The sequence below is a fragment of the Cupressus sempervirens genome, chromosome 6 (assembly GCF_028749045.1).
Source record: "Cupressus sempervirens isolate cs-2001-9-10 chromosome 6, ASM2874904v1, whole genome shotgun sequence".
NCBI classification, from domain to species: domain Eukaryota; kingdom Viridiplantae; phylum Streptophyta; class Pinopsida; order Cupressales; family Cupressaceae; genus Cupressus; species Cupressus sempervirens.
This window is the reverse complement of record NC_143123.1, coordinates 169171844-169187677: the sequence shown is the minus strand read 5'-3', so window position 1 is coordinate 169187677 and position 15834 is coordinate 169171844. Positions and strand designations below refer to the sequence as shown.

Genomic DNA, 15834 nt, shown 5'->3' with positions numbered 1-15834 from the left:
ACAAACTCAAAATGGCCACAATGACATCTAAATGTCGTATTCTCTATATCCTATTCTTTGACTCAATTCTGATGATAACCTGATCTCAAATCAATTTTGGAGAAGAAACATGCTCCATGTAGCTTATATAAGAACTCATCAATCTGTGGGATGGGGTACCTATTTTTTATAGTCTTCTTGTTCAAGACCCTGTAATCTATGGACATCCTAAGAGTTCCATCCTTCTTCACCAAAACCATAGAAGCAAAAGATGACTTACTTGGTCTAATGTGACCCATAGCAAGTAGTTCCTTGATGGTTTTCTCGATCTCATCCTTCAATCTCTTTGGATGCCTGTAGGATGTGATCATAATGGGTTTAGCACCCTCCTCTAACTCAATAATATACTCAATACCTCTATTTGGAGGTCTACCTGATGGTATTTCACTGAAAACCTTGTAGTTCTTGATTCTCAATTTCTGTATGTCTAAGTGATATTCTGATTTTTGCTGCCCCTATGATGGCATTAAAGTGCAACAAGCTGCCCACTCAACCTGGTCATGTCTCAACAAGCTCTCCATGCATTTGCAAGAAATCATCCTAAACCCACTGTCAGGAATGGCCTTAACTATATGGGTCTTCTACTATGACTGAAATTTCATTTCCATATCTTTCAAATTGAGAGTGAACTCCCTGAACTCCCCTATGTCATGTAACCAAGTCATATCCAAGACCAAATCTGTACCACCCATGTTAACCATAGACAATTTCTAAAAAAATGATGGGTGACAATAATCAAACAGAAAACTCTAATTTTGCCTAACAACATAAAAATCTGCTTTGAAATCAAAATTGTTGATCTTTAGGGGCAGACCTGTAATCTTCTTGTCAAATTTGAGGATGTAACCATCAGCTACCTTCACTTTCAGACTCTCAAATTGCTCTGTCTGTATCCCATGCCTCTCAATCAATCTGGAATCACTAAAATTGTGAATAACACCTATATCAAGCCAATACCCCTCTCATCCTGAATGATCCCTCTTGTTGTACACTAGTGAGACAGGCCTCCCTAAGTCTACCCTCAGTCTTCTCATCACCTATATCATCTATGCCTTCCTTTTCTTCAATTGATTCCTCATTTTCAAATTGCTGGTCTGAATTTTCAAAATCAAAATCCTCATATTATGCCCACACAACCCTATTTGCTTTCCCCTTTGGCCTTAAGGGACAGTCATGGTTCATGTCATAGGGTCCTTTGCAATAAAAACAAAGTTTTGTTTTCCTTAAATCATTCAATGTCTCTCTATCCAAAAGAGCAAATGATTTATCTTTATTTTCAGCCTTTGTTTCATTCCTATTAGGTTTCTTGAAGAATGGTTTGCCTTTGCTAGATGATGCTCCCTTTGACTGAAATTTATTTACTAGGGTTGCTTGTTCCATACTTCTAGCCTTCTTAATTGCTTCTCACATATTGAATGGATCAAAGGCTTTTACTTAACCCTTCAGTAGTTCGGATAATCCCTTCGTGAACCAAACAACCAATCTGCTATCTGATATATCTAGCACCATAACGGATAACCTCTGAAAATCACTAATGAAATACTCCAATCCACCTGTCTGTCTCAACTGTGCCAACTCCCTGAAGTAGACTTCTGGATCCTTCTTATCAAACCTCTCTACCAACTTGTCCACGAAGTCCTGATATGAAGTCACTTGGTTATGCTGAAGGGTAACCATCGTATGGTACCACCAATCATGTGCAGCTCCCTTTAAATGTAGCGTGGCATATTTTATTGCCTCCACTTCTGTCATAGGTCTCAGTGCTAAGAAGGTATCAAGCTTGTGGATCCAAGTTCGCGTTGTCATTTTGCGACTCTCATCAAATGTAGTCAAGGAAAGCTTCCTTGTAGCCCACTTTAATTCATTATCTTCGCCACGAGGTCTCCTATTCTCTCTGACTGCACGGTAATGTTCTCTTCTTTGGTTCACAAACCTCTCAAAAGCCATTCTCTCCCATACCTGCAGTGTTAGTAATTCTCATTCATCATTAGCAGCCATAAGGTTATCTACAAATGTCCCATCCTCAGCTTCCTCTATTGGCTCCTGTACTGGTTCCTCTCTAACAAAGGTAGGACGTGTGGGCCTGTCTGTTGTTCTGGAAAGAGTTCTATGAGCTCTAGGCAATCCCACTGCACTCCTCTTATCCTCTTGTTCCTGATTCCGTCTGTCTTGTGGTTCATGCGCTTAACCATGGTGGTGAGTGCCTACAAAGCCTGAGCCATCCGCTCTTTGAAAAGTTCCCTTGTTTCCTAATCCTCATTCCTATTGGGCTACACTCTTGCTTGTCACCCATGGTGTCTGGCTCCCTGTCAAAATCTTGTTCCCTGTCAAACAAAGCTTGCCTATGAGTGGAAAATCTGTGAGAGCCAACCCCAAGTGGTTGCATATGATTGCTAAACCCTTAGGACGGCAAGATTTAGCTCTGATACCAATATAATAACCCCAACCAATTATAACTTTGTGAAACACCAAATCCTTCTTAAATTCAATTGTTTGACATTTTGTCAAACACTTTGCAAACAAGAGATATATTGCATATATAAATTCTGATTGCTTTCTAAATGCCAAACTTTAATATATATGCTTCCAAAAAACACAACAATGAAGATGCAATTATTTTTGAATAACACTATTTATAAATAGAAAAATATGCATCTACATTAATAAGACACTAGGGCAACAAATTCTGATATAAAACTCTAATATAAATCAAATTACAATAGATTTTCCAAACCCTACCAATGCCCTATATATCTACTTTCAAACAATGCAAAATGCAGTAGATAAAAACTTGGAATTGCTCCAAAAATATGAACCTTCCTGTAGCAAAGCACTGTAGCAAATTCCAACTTATTCCTTACTCCACAAATCTGGCCCTAGGTCACAAATTTGGCACAATGAAAAGACTGATTTGTCTTCTCCAACAATTGCAACCCTTCAGAAGATATTTCACCACCTCAGTTATGCAAATCAATGGGAGTGTTCATTCCCAATGATCGATATAACAACTGCAGAAACCCTTGGCTCCACAAGCTATCCGGAAGAGTAGATGGCAACACATTCGATGCTTAACAATGAGGCTGCCCTCCCTATTTATTATTTTCCTTCACCCTTCTAGAAGGAAATAAAATATTATTTAATTGCACTCTCTAGAAGCTTCCCCCTTTCCAATACAATATTAGTTGTGCTTCTAGAAATTAAATTAATTAAATATAAAGTCAACTTTTAATTTTAATTTATTTAATGACTTTATAAGAAATTAATTTAATCAATTTCTCCTTATTTCTCCACTTAGCCTTTGGAGACAGTAAAGGCTAAGAACTCCACTGAGATGCTAAAAAGATGGGGACATTACATCAATTAACAATTTGCTATGTTCCATTGGGGACAACTATAGGGGGACAGTAGGGGAAACATTGTCAGGACACTTCGTAAGGGATCAAAAAGAAGGGATGGTTGTGTGTGTGTGGGTGGGTGTGTGTGTGTTAGAGAGAGGGGGGGGGGGGGGGGTGCAGGAGGGAGAGAGAGATGTCAATAAGTAAAAACAAGAGAATCTGCAAATAAATCATGGCTTCCCAAGTTACAACAGTAGCATAACAATATAAATGATCATAGAATTATAAATCAGCATAACAGCATTATAACAATAGTCTTGAACATCAATAACATGGCCTCCAAATATAGATAGCCAAATCAAAATGCCCCAAACATGTATCCAGGACTCTCAAACATCAAAAAATATAACAAGCTATAGGAACAACCTATGAAACAGAGTATCATTCTAGCTATCAATACCCAAAGACTCAGATTGATCTATGTTGATATCTCCATCCACCAGAAGTGGATCATCCAATGGTAGCCCTACCAGTCCCAGTTGAACCTCCTCATCAATCTCTCTAACATCTTCAAGATCAACATCTCATTGCACTATTAGTGTTTATCGATACTCTGTAGTTTGTAAGTCATAAAATCTCAAGGCACTATGAACCACAATAAGCATTTCAGCTCATTGTGAACTAAGTATGTTTCTCTTAATTTTATTTAAATTAGAATTTTAAATATATTTAATCAGAATATTTTTGCTAGAATTTTTCCCTTGCCGAACTTCATTTGAAATTTATCCTCAAACATGAATTTGAACCTTGTGGGCACCCACATTACCAAAAATCATCAAAATGTGTAGGGGATACCCTTTTCATTTTGGGGATGAAGAGGGGGTGTTTAGGGCATTCCCCCTAGGCATTTCAGAGACGTTTCCTGCCATTTTCTACAAAAAAAATTGGGTACAGGACAAATCCCTTGGGGACAGGAAACACATCCCCATGTAACATAGACAATTTGTCATCAACGTCCATCTAGCAGACAGATTATCACAAATGTCTTGAGCCTTTCCCAAGCCTACTCATTGATTCTTGTAAGTTTCCAACTAATCACACAAGACATCACCATTTCAAATAGGCTAAGGTTCAATGGCTTCCAAGCTAAGAAGCCGGATTCGTCCCCTGTTGCCTAGATTCGGGTCTAGGTCCGCACGGGTCCAGATTTGCCCCTGGGTTCGGTGCAAGTCTAGGTAGGGTCCTTAGTTTGGACTGTGGGTTTGTCCGAGTACTTGTTGGAGCGAACTCGGACAACCCCACAACAAACCCAAGGCTAAAACAACTTTAAAGAGTGTTTTTTTAATTTTTTTCTTATGTAACTCTAAAAGGAACTTAATAAAAAACATTTCACTCATCTAATCTCTTATGTTGAGGAGGAGGATGATATAGCAGCATATAGGACTAGTGGAACTAGTTTGGGTTCCAGTGATGAGGATCTAGATATAGTTGTAGTTGGGGATGAAGCAATTGATCCCTCATTTTATGATGATCCATTTGACCCTTGAAGGGCATTTGATACTATGATTATTGATAAACTACTAAACACTTGTCATCTATCATCATGTTTCAAACTTTATTATTTGATGAACTTGCAATTTAATAATTCAATGTATTATTTGATGAACTAGTTGATGTTTTGCAATTTAGTAATTCAATGTATAATTTTCTTTACAATCATGAAGATAGATTAATGAGCAAGTATTTAATATTTATAGTTGGCATTTGGCATTGATCAATGATCAAACAACAATTGTTCATATTGTGAAATGACTTTGTTTTACAACTATGCATGTTTCTCTTGTGTGTGTGTGTGCGTGCGTGTGCACTCATGAACCCACCCACGAACTCAAATGGGGCAAAAAAAATTGCCCAAACCCACGAACCCGAACCAAGAACCTGAATCGGCAACTTAGCTTCCAAGGCTTTCCAAATGTTTTTTGTCACAAAAGTCCTACCAATTTTCACTAGCATGATTATTATCATTATGCCATCCTCTCCATCATGTCATCCTTCTCTCTTCTTATGATTGAGGACTCCTTTCTCAGTTATCTCAATAACTAACAAAATAGATGCTCGGAGGGAAGATTATAATTGGGTTCCCTTGACCCTATGCCAGTGTATCTAGTGAGGTCTCACCATTCGCCTTCGTTAATATGGTTGATTATTGTACGCATGTAATATGGTTGATTGTATAGATATAAATATATATATTTACATGCATATGCTTCTCGTAACCATATTAGTTATATCAGAGATAAGAACTGCAAATATATATGGGTATTCACATCTATTCAAGTATGTACAAAGGATATAATTAATTCTCCAAACCCGATGACTGAAGGTTTTATTATTACTACCACTTGATCTGCTCCTATGTGATACTTATCTCTGCTTCTTATTTTGTTATATCCTTGCTATTCCGTTCACTGCTAGTCGCTTGATATCTGTATATGTTTCTCCTGCTGCTTACTTAACTATCTCTACCATATACGTATTTTCCTCTGCTATTTATTGACATGGATGTGCTGTCCTCTTTGATATTCTTTGTGAGCATGTCCTCTCCTTTCCTCTTGACAACTGTCTGTTCTCCTGTATATGCCGCTGCTTTTGCTGATTATTTTATCACCTCTTCTGTGCATATGGTTGTTACTTGGTTCCCCTACTTATCTCCAATTATAAATATCCCTTCCCAACTCTTCATGAAGAGGTATGATCTTCCCAAGGGAGTCAGCCTATTCCTTGGCTGACTATGATTGTCTCATCTCATCTTGCTCCCAAATTGCCATTATAATGATTGACTTATATTTATCCAGTTTGTTGGCTTGAAGGAGATTTCTGTAAGATTCAGTGGCTCCTTCTAATGGATCACTTGACTTCCTTGATGCCCCTTCTCCTATTGTAGTTTTTTCTTTTATAATCTAATGTCCCATGGAGAGATGAGTCTCTTAGAAATTGCTACCCTTACAACTTAATTGCGACCCTTGTTTTCCCACTTAACTACATCTTTCTATTGTTTGCCTTTTAAGATAACATGATTGCTGTTTTAGTGCATAGTTGTTGTTTATCATGATATAATTGTTGTTTCTTTATCATCTGTCCTCCGACTATAATCACTTTCCCTTAATTGTTTTTCTTGGTTATGGAATGCGTGATCACTGTAATTGTGAAGTCGTAGGAATAAGATAACTAGTTAAAGCATTGATATGATCATTCTGCTTTTAGATTCCTTAAGTCAGGGGCATGACACCATTCCCTTCAATAGGCCTAATTTTCCAAATATCACAAAGAGCAATGCCTTACAGCACATCAACCAAGTTGAGGCTTCCTAAACCTTTGGGAAAGTAGCTTAAGTCTTAAAGGCCTTCCTCTCCTCAAAGTTGGTGAAATAAAATGCTGAAGAAACTTCTCCAACTTGTAATAAAATTATATAACTCATTAGAAGGAATCCAACAAGACAGTGATGGTTGAAAGAATCTTAGAAGTTTATAATAAATCTAGACTTTGCCAAACAGAGAAAATGGCTTTAATATCCAGTAGCCAAGCTTTTCCTCTATCTTCTCATGGCATACTACCACAAAGAGGATGGCATACCCAAAAAATGAATGTTTTGTCATGATCAACCCACTTCATGTGTAGGCCTAATGCAAGATGTAACATGTAAGAAGGATTGCTTGTAGCATTGGCTTGTGAGCCTCACAATATTAGAAATGGAAGCCAAGCTCATTTCAAGGCAAGTCATATATTCACACTATCCTCAAAATGGCCATTGACAACTTGGGAACTATTGCAATGAAAATGCTACAAACTAAATTATGAGGAATGAGATTAGCCAAAAGATACTCAAACACTTCAACAAACCAAACATAAAGAGTCCGTCAAGACTGAGGGCCACCCTTGCCTAAGGGACCTAAAGAATTCAAATTGCTCTAATTGAATACCATAAAGAGAAAACAAGCAGAAGCACCAGCAAGCAACATTTGCAAATATCCAACAAAATTAGCACCAAAAACCTTAAAGCACTTTGAGGAGAAAGGGCTTTTCAATCCTATCAAAAGCAATTTTGAGAAAAATAGCAAGCTCATTTTCTTAGGAAAAACAACAATCAAAAGGAAGTTATAATCCTTTCATACCTTTGAAAGCCTCAGTGCCCATTGCATACCTTTCCAAACCTCAAATTTCTATTTAAAATGAACCTCTCCTTCACAAACCTAGTTTTCTTAGGAAAAACAACCAAAAGGAAGTTACAAATGTACAATGCAAGAGCTCTAGCAATGACTTCATAAGAGACATTAAATAGGGTATTAGGAATTGAATGAAGTGCCTCTAGGTGGACCTGAAACCATTCATGGTCATTCATGACCCAAATCAATTTGTAAATTTCACAAATAATTTATCACAACCAAGAGCTTTGTCACAAGCCATACTACTTGGCATTGCTTTACTTCAAAATTCCAATCTGCTGTACAATTATCACTTACCTACGAACTTGTGAATGTCTTCTTTGTAGCTTCTTGGAGCAGAGACACCCCAAATCTATAGAATCTAGCCCTCTAAATTTTTCCCAATCTTGTTGTGCTTGTAGATGTGTACATAATTGAGGCTTGTTCAAGGCCACTCACAAGAAGTGCAACAAATTTGCACAAAAGTGCATCAATGATCTTATCCTTGTGCCATGTGGAAAGCATAGCTAGTCATGAGTTGATTGACTTCGATGACCTTGATCTGTATAGCAATAAGACTTTGGATGTGGAGCCCATGATTACATAAGATACGATTGTTAATTTGGAGAAATAGAGAAGTGTGCACAAAAATCTAAAGGCATGATGTTTAGCCTACGGAGAGTATAGTCGAGTATGAGTAGGAGCTAACCATCATTAGCATGTATTAAAGTGGTAAATTGTTGTATGTTGGATGGACTTCTAATTTTTAGTGCTTATTTTCAATCGTTATAATACATATCATATTTCTTGGCTACTGTATTATAATGTTGCTGTGTTATATACATTTTTCATTAAATTTGATTAAAAAAACTTCCCCAAGATTCTACAAACTCATTTGATAAATTGTATAACTGTATTTTACATGAAATTATTGTATTTTTAATAAATTCAAGTTTTGTAAAATTTATCAAATTTTCACCAAGTCACTTGGGTTTTGAAGTATGGTTTGATCTAGAGATTTCTTGTAATATAACATCTATTTTCTGTTCTTTGATTTTGTCGTCTAGCAAGTGTATTTTTTCATGGACAGTGAATCCTGTTGTATTCTAGGGTAATATGCATGCTATGAAGTTGAATCTGGATTTAAAAATCTTCATGTCTTGTGCTTCTTCACGCTTGTTCATTTTTAGAGTTTAAAAGTACATTGCTCAATTTTAAAGCATTCTTATCCATGGTCTCATATGGGAATTCCATCAAGGGATTTTTCTTTTCTTACATACAGCATGCTTTGTCTCATCAATGTAGGTTTCATACTATAAAAATTTGAATAGAGGACCATTGGGCTCCTACGGTTGAACTTTTTGTTTTTAAGTCCCTGCACATTGAACTCGATGGCTTTTCCATTACAAACTTTTGTAGTTATAATTATATTTTTCGTAAGGCAATCTCTTGAGTTGTTTCAACAAATTATGTTCTCAATGAGTCAAACATGCATGTTGAATGCTTTGCAACAAACCAGGCTTCTCCTTAGAATACTATCGTTTCCTTGCTTCGAACAAAGGAAAGCCATAAGTATCCTTTTGTCATGATTAGAGTTTCCTCTAATCCTGCAGACTTTTAATTATTTTAGTCTCATTTTATAATAGTTTTGGTCATAGCTCTCTCCTTCACATCCAAAGCCTTTGTTCCACTTCTTCTATACTAAGATAAAATTAAGATGAAAAGTCCATTTTCCTAATCTACTTCACATTCAATCTACTGATTTTTGTTCATTTTGCAGGGTATTCGTTAACCTTTTCAGTTCATCTTTGTTGATTTCTTGGACATCAGTTATGGGGTGTTGTAGCGACTCTGCAAGAAGAATGGGTTTGCAAGACATGTTCCCCTTTCAATTAAAGAGTGATTTTGATACCAAGAAGGATAAATGTATGCCTTAATGGGAGAGGGTTTGCTGGTTTAATATATCTTGTATTTTCTTTGCAGTGAATTTTATGTTAATAAATATTTATATTCATGAAAATTAAGATTAGATATTTGAGGAATGGCTCAAGAGTTAAAAATAGATAAAAAATCTGTATTACCCAATTTGCGAATTCAATTCAGTTTGGGAGTCAAAAGATCTGGACATTTGGAAATGCTGAATTTTAAATAAAATGGTGAATTTCTGTATAAAATGAAAATCCCAGACCAAACTAGACAAATCTAAACAGTGTAAAAATTCATATCTGACTAAATCCAGTAACAATATAAAAATATTTAAATAATTTAATGTGGTCTGCTATAGCATCTTGAGCTATAGCATATGCTTTTTATTTCTTAATATTCTAGCAATCAGAAATTGCTCTAGGATGTCATAACTGCATATTTCATGCCAATATAAAAAACTAAGTTACCAGATTCTCTCCAGCAACTCTCAAAGTCTGGTTCAATTCTGTGCAAAGTTTGGTCCTTGTCAAATTCTCCCCAAATTCTCTTATAGAGCTACGAATTTGCAGCAAATTCTGTCAGAGTAACCCGGGCAGAATTTGCAACGAATCTTGAATAATTTGCAGCCCAACAGCTGAACCTGGGCTTAATTTGGTGTGAGAACATTTTTTTAGACTTTTTTAAAGCATTTTTTTTGCCTAAATTGATCTATTTGATCCTCCCAACCCTAGTGACCACTAAAAAGACCAAAAAAGATGGTCTATATGTCATTTATGCATTTGTGAATGAAAATGAACACTTTCTTATAGAGGAAATCCAAATTGGCAATAGCTGATATCCAAATTGACAATTATAGAGGAATTTCTAAGTTCTTTAAAAAAGATATGATATCTTTGAATCCAGGGCTTAGAATTTGAAACTCAACTTTTGATCTAGCCTGGTTAGAAATCTTCTAACCAATGCAAAATAAACTTCAGATAACTGCACTTATCTTTTGACAATTTCTTTCAGTCTCAAACTGTCCCCTTGATATGGAAATATGTTACATGCATGTGACCAAGCAAGTGTATCATGTCGTGTGTATGGCTAAATGATGCAATTAATATCCTATTGAACTGAAATATAGATATGATGGTATTTTGCTAGGTTGTTTTGCTAGTAGCATAGTGATGTATGGACTTATTTGTTGTTGCATATATATACACACATACATATTTTTAAAAAAACATGTTTCTGTAGGTATGAACCCAAAACAAACCTGAACCCAAACCCCAAAAAAATTGGACGAATCTCAAACCCGCATCCATACTGTAATCCGAACCGGCAACTTGGATAAAAAATGCACAAACAACTACAAGCTTTGACATGGAGCATAAATGGCAAACAACATTATCAAATAGCCTTAATGCAAAGGTCACCAAAGGGAAAAATATTAAGCAAAAAACTTTTGAACTCCTACACAAAAACATATTCAATCAACTTATACACAAATTGCAGTGTAGACCCAACATCATACCACATTATAACTTGAAGTTGATATGTGATTTTCCCCCTGCGAATTCTTGTCTGGAAAGACCATATTTTCTTTGCAATCGTTATTATCCTCATTCAGACTGAACTTGAAAGTACGAGCTGATGAAACTGTTTGTAAAGTCCTTTTCCTAGTTTCGGAACATAAGATCTCCTCTGCCTGTGCATATGCTGGAGCAGTGTGCTCGCTTAACCGTTTCATTAGTCCAACTGCATCCTCACCACCATCAGTGCTGTTCCTCAACATGCTTGTGCCCTATATTATTACCAAAAAATAAAAATTATAAGCCATACTAATTTCAAATAACAGAACTAAGGTTATCAATGAGAAAAATATCCAAAAAGCATAATATTGTCATTGAAATTTGTGAATTTCTGACTGAACAAAGTGACACTTTTTGTACACATAGATTAAAAGACATGTCAAAAGTTTGTAAATTCTTTCAGTTCTAAAAGTCACTACATTTGCTATTTAGTATTTATGATACATCCCTTGGGGCAACTTGTGGATAAAGATAACCTTTGAACACTACACTATTTAATCTATGTACCAAACTTCATCAATATCAATACATTTGTTTGGTAATACTATCCCAAACCTGAGCTCTCCATGCAAGTTTACAACAAATGTCAACGGAGTGTACAAACAGTTCATAGCGAGTCATAGTCATGTCAATAAGGAGAGCTAATTGGTTGTATATGCCTCTGTGTTTTTAAACCAAAAATGAGGTTTACTAGATAGGGCTTGGTTCCTTTAACTTTCCCTCGCACTATTCAAATAGTTATTTTAGGTATAAGTAGACCAACATTGGAGTATAACATAACTATAGCAGTTCTAAGAAGACAGAAACATCATTAGATGAAAAAAAGCAGTAAAAACAGCAGTCCCATGCAAAGAAATACTAGAATAGTAACACTCGGTAGCACACATAATCCCTTCATTTCAACAAGGCTGTAGAAAGGATGAGATTATAACATAACTATAGCAGTTCTAAGAAGACAGAAACATCATTAGATGAAAAAAAGCAGTAAAAACAGCAGTCCCATGCAAAGAAATACTAGAATAGTAACACTCGGTAGCACACATAATCCCTTCATTTCAACAAGGCTGTAGAAAGGATGAGATTTTTAATTAATTGTCTCTTGCAATACTCCACATCGCCAGTGTTATACCAAGAGTACACAAAACATGAAAGTCAATCCAAAAAAATTCCTATCTTGCATATACAAAATAAAAAAGACCATCCTTAGTTGCAGTCCAAGTACCACAACATAGTAACTATTAATTCCTAATCATTGTAATGCCTCTGAGTATTTCCGGATGTGAACTAGTAGCTTCACCATGAATAACAAAATGTCTCTCTAGGATAAAAACAAGAATTTGGAAAAATTAACAGTGTAATATTCCAAATGTACCTCAAGAAGTGGATCTTCTCCATCGTTTTCTGCCAACCAAGATGCATCCATAGACCAAGGTGAATTCCAATCAAAGGGAGATCCAATACATTTCTCAAGACTAACCGCATCACCATTTCTACACAAAGGGGATAAATTTCAGTTTTAGAGGAAAGGTAAGAATCGACCCATTATTAATTACATTGCCAAATTATCTTAAATTTAAATATTACAATCTAAAACATGAAATCAAAGTGGATGAAGTAAAAAATAGTTAAAATATGGATGGTGATTTAATATTTATGAACATAGCATAACACATTATAGTAATCAAAATCCCTTGATATGTTCAGTACAATCATATCACCTAAAGAAAATATTTAAAATTTTGTTTCCTGTGACATCTTATGGCAATATCATGTAATTGGAAACAAAGCAATCTTAAAATTTCTTTTGACTATACAAAAGACAAAGGAATAAGAAACCACTCTTTGAATGTAAAAAAAATTATTATTCAAAAGATTCAATAAGTTTTTGCAACTTACTAACAAATAAGTACGTATGAAAATGGAAATGTTGAATCTATTCAAAAAAAGATATTCCCTATTATCTCAGGACCATGCCAAATGCCATGTTACCATGTAACCCTGGAACCCGCCTCCACACATACCAGGTGTATCTACATGCAGGTTCCCTCAATGATTAAGCCCAAGGTGCACCTCAGATGCCCCAGGTTCCCTATGGCATATGCAGTTGTAGATTCTTTGTGTTTCTAGGAGTATGCTATGGTGGTAAAGTAGACATCAACATTTGGCATTGACTGGCAGGTTTCTAGGGACCTTATGGTCCCTGGAATTCATAGCAATAGAGAACACTAATCAGAAGGAATAAGCTACATGAGCTCAGATGAGTTGACCTTCTAGGCTCTCTCTGTATTTGGCTTTGATCAATACACAATGTACCCAAATGTAACATACCCAAGGGAAAAAAATAAATTAAAATCCATAAAGGTGGTAATCATATCTCATTACCCATAACTATGCCAGCAAAACAGACCAAATGTTTTAAAGCTTCTGAATTTACTTCCCACGTCCTGGTTTTATAAGGACACTTGTTATTTATTTGTTGTTAAAGAAAACTACAATGTAGTCAAATGTACCATATCCAAGGAAACAAATTGCTGTACCACTGTACCCATATCTCATACCCATACTCGTACTGGCACCTTTAGGGCTGCTGAAATAAATGCCACGTCCTCATTTTATAAGCATACACTTTTATTTATTCATTGTTAAAGAAAATTGATTAATTTGGCTTCCAACAATGAATGTTTAATCTACTAAAATACAAAACCTCTTAATGGGACTATTCATTTACTTCCTTCATAGCTGTAAATTGTGATATAACATCAGGTCATTTAGCCAAGGTCCAGGTCTTTAGATTTGTTTGAGGGATTGCAGTACAGACCCAAATTTCACTAAATCCCTTTCATGTTTCAAAAATACTGATAGTTCCTTCTCCACTACAGATATCATCAACAAGCATAGACAGGACAAGAGCATGATATAGCCATCTGCTCGTATGCATAACTTGCTATGCCCCTACTCATCTTGTTGGTATGACTTTGCATCCATTGGCTTTGACTAGTTTTTTTTGTAGGTTCTAAATTACATTCAGTTGCCTTAGTGGGGACTTTATGCTGCACCAACCTAATGATCCGTATTGATAAAGAATGATTGCCCTTTATCAAGGCAATATTTCTGGAATTCTATTTGTTTGTTTAGACACTTTAACATATTACTCAGTGGCTCTACATTCATAATGTAATGCATTGAATCAACAATTTACTCTCTAGCTTCATCTACATATTCCCAACCCTATCCATCAGCATGTTGTCCTAACCTAGTCAAATTTTCCCCTGATCTCTTCACACAAATCATGTAACCAAAAAGGCATCGATTATTGCAACACAAAGTTGATTGCAAAGTAAAATGAATGGGTAGTTTTCTATGGAAAAGATCCTTAGTGTTAGTCAAAAGGTAGTTATCTGATGATTGCTCCTACCACATGGAAGGAGCTTTGTTATAATGAGGCTATGAAATTGGAATGATAGATTCTTTTCAAGCCCCTGTTTCAGAGTCTTGTAAGTTTTTATTTGTTTCAACTTTCTGAACTTTAAGATTCAAGTGAGGAAAATAAATTTACTGAAAAATATATTGTGATACTTCATGCAAGCTCATTGAAGCCATATAAGCAAGTATAACTATGTGCATGGAGCTCACAAGGCTCATGACTAGCGACAACTTTAGAATGTTGCTTAAAGAGGATTGTTGTACAACCATGCGTGCGCCTCCAAATTTCAAAGACCTTTATGTCTTGCTTCCATCATTATATCTTACCTCTTAATAATCTTTATTATCCTCAGATGTTCTCATGACTAGATACAAGTTTAGAATGTTCCTTAGTAATGATTGTTGTAGAGCCATATGGTGTCTCAAAGTTTCAGAGACCTTTATGTCTTGCTTCCATCATTATATGTTGCCTCTTGATAGTCTTAATTTCATGTTTTCTGGAAAAACTCATGAAGCTACCCCAACATTTCTTGGTTGTGCTAGCGTATGATGGGATGACTGTTGTCTACTTTATTTTATTTTTGGCAAGTGCAATTTATAGCAAATTCATTTTGACTTTGGGTTTCCTGTTTTCCCATTTTTGTCAAGCAAGCATCTTTTGAACAAAAGCACCAAAAAGTTGTTATCATTTGAGTGTGCCAACTGTCCCAACAATCAGCGCAAAACTATCCCTCTCAGTTGCATGCAAGTTGATCCAGCTTTTGTCCATTTTCTGTTGCAATAGATTCTGAAATAATGTTCTCACTGAAAAGGATAGAAATATGCCCATTCTCTCAGTTACTGCAATGGGACAGAAATCTTTATTGTTGAGTAATTGTAATTTCTACTGAAAATCGATTGCTTCAATCGTCTTTGATGGCTCCCATTAAGCAAGAAGTTCTTGCATCGCCATTGGAGCAAGTGATGCCAAGTATTTTATTCATGCTTCAAAAGCTTGTCCTTAAGAGCAATGGACCCCTTTAGTATCAATGTCCTGATCGTGGGTCAGAATTACAAATCTAGAAGATGTACATGGTACTGCCATTAACTTACACCAATTTTGGCATTTTGAGCCAAATACACAAGTTTCTTACCTCATAATTTGACGAAAGAGTAAAAGTGAAAGAAGACTCTCAGTCACACACTTGTGATCTTTGACACCAATGCAAGCAAACTCAACACTACAAGACTATAAAAATATATGAAAGCAGATCCCTTCCTGAAGTTATAGAAAATTAGAAATATACTTGCAATCAATCTATAATGGAATATCATAACTCTATCATTCACATCAAT

The 15834-nt window shown here is 35.8% G+C and overlaps 1 protein-coding gene across 1 annotated transcript in view; it reads right to left on the bottom strand.

Moving 5' to 3' along the window:
- The window catches only part of LOC149551789 (transcription factor MYB3R-1-like), a 97497-nt gene that overhangs the window by 4994 nt on the left and 76669 nt on the right, over positions 1 to 15834 (bottom strand). Inside the window, exons 10-11 of the mRNA XM_089787277.1 lie at positions 12449 to 12566; positions 11019 to 11288 (exon numbers count right to left, since the gene is read on the bottom strand). Of these exons, the coding sequence (XP_089643403.1) occupies positions 11019 to 11288; positions 12449 to 12566 (388 nt within the window). The remainder of the gene's footprint in view (positions 1 to 11018; positions 11289 to 12448; positions 12567 to 15834) is intronic.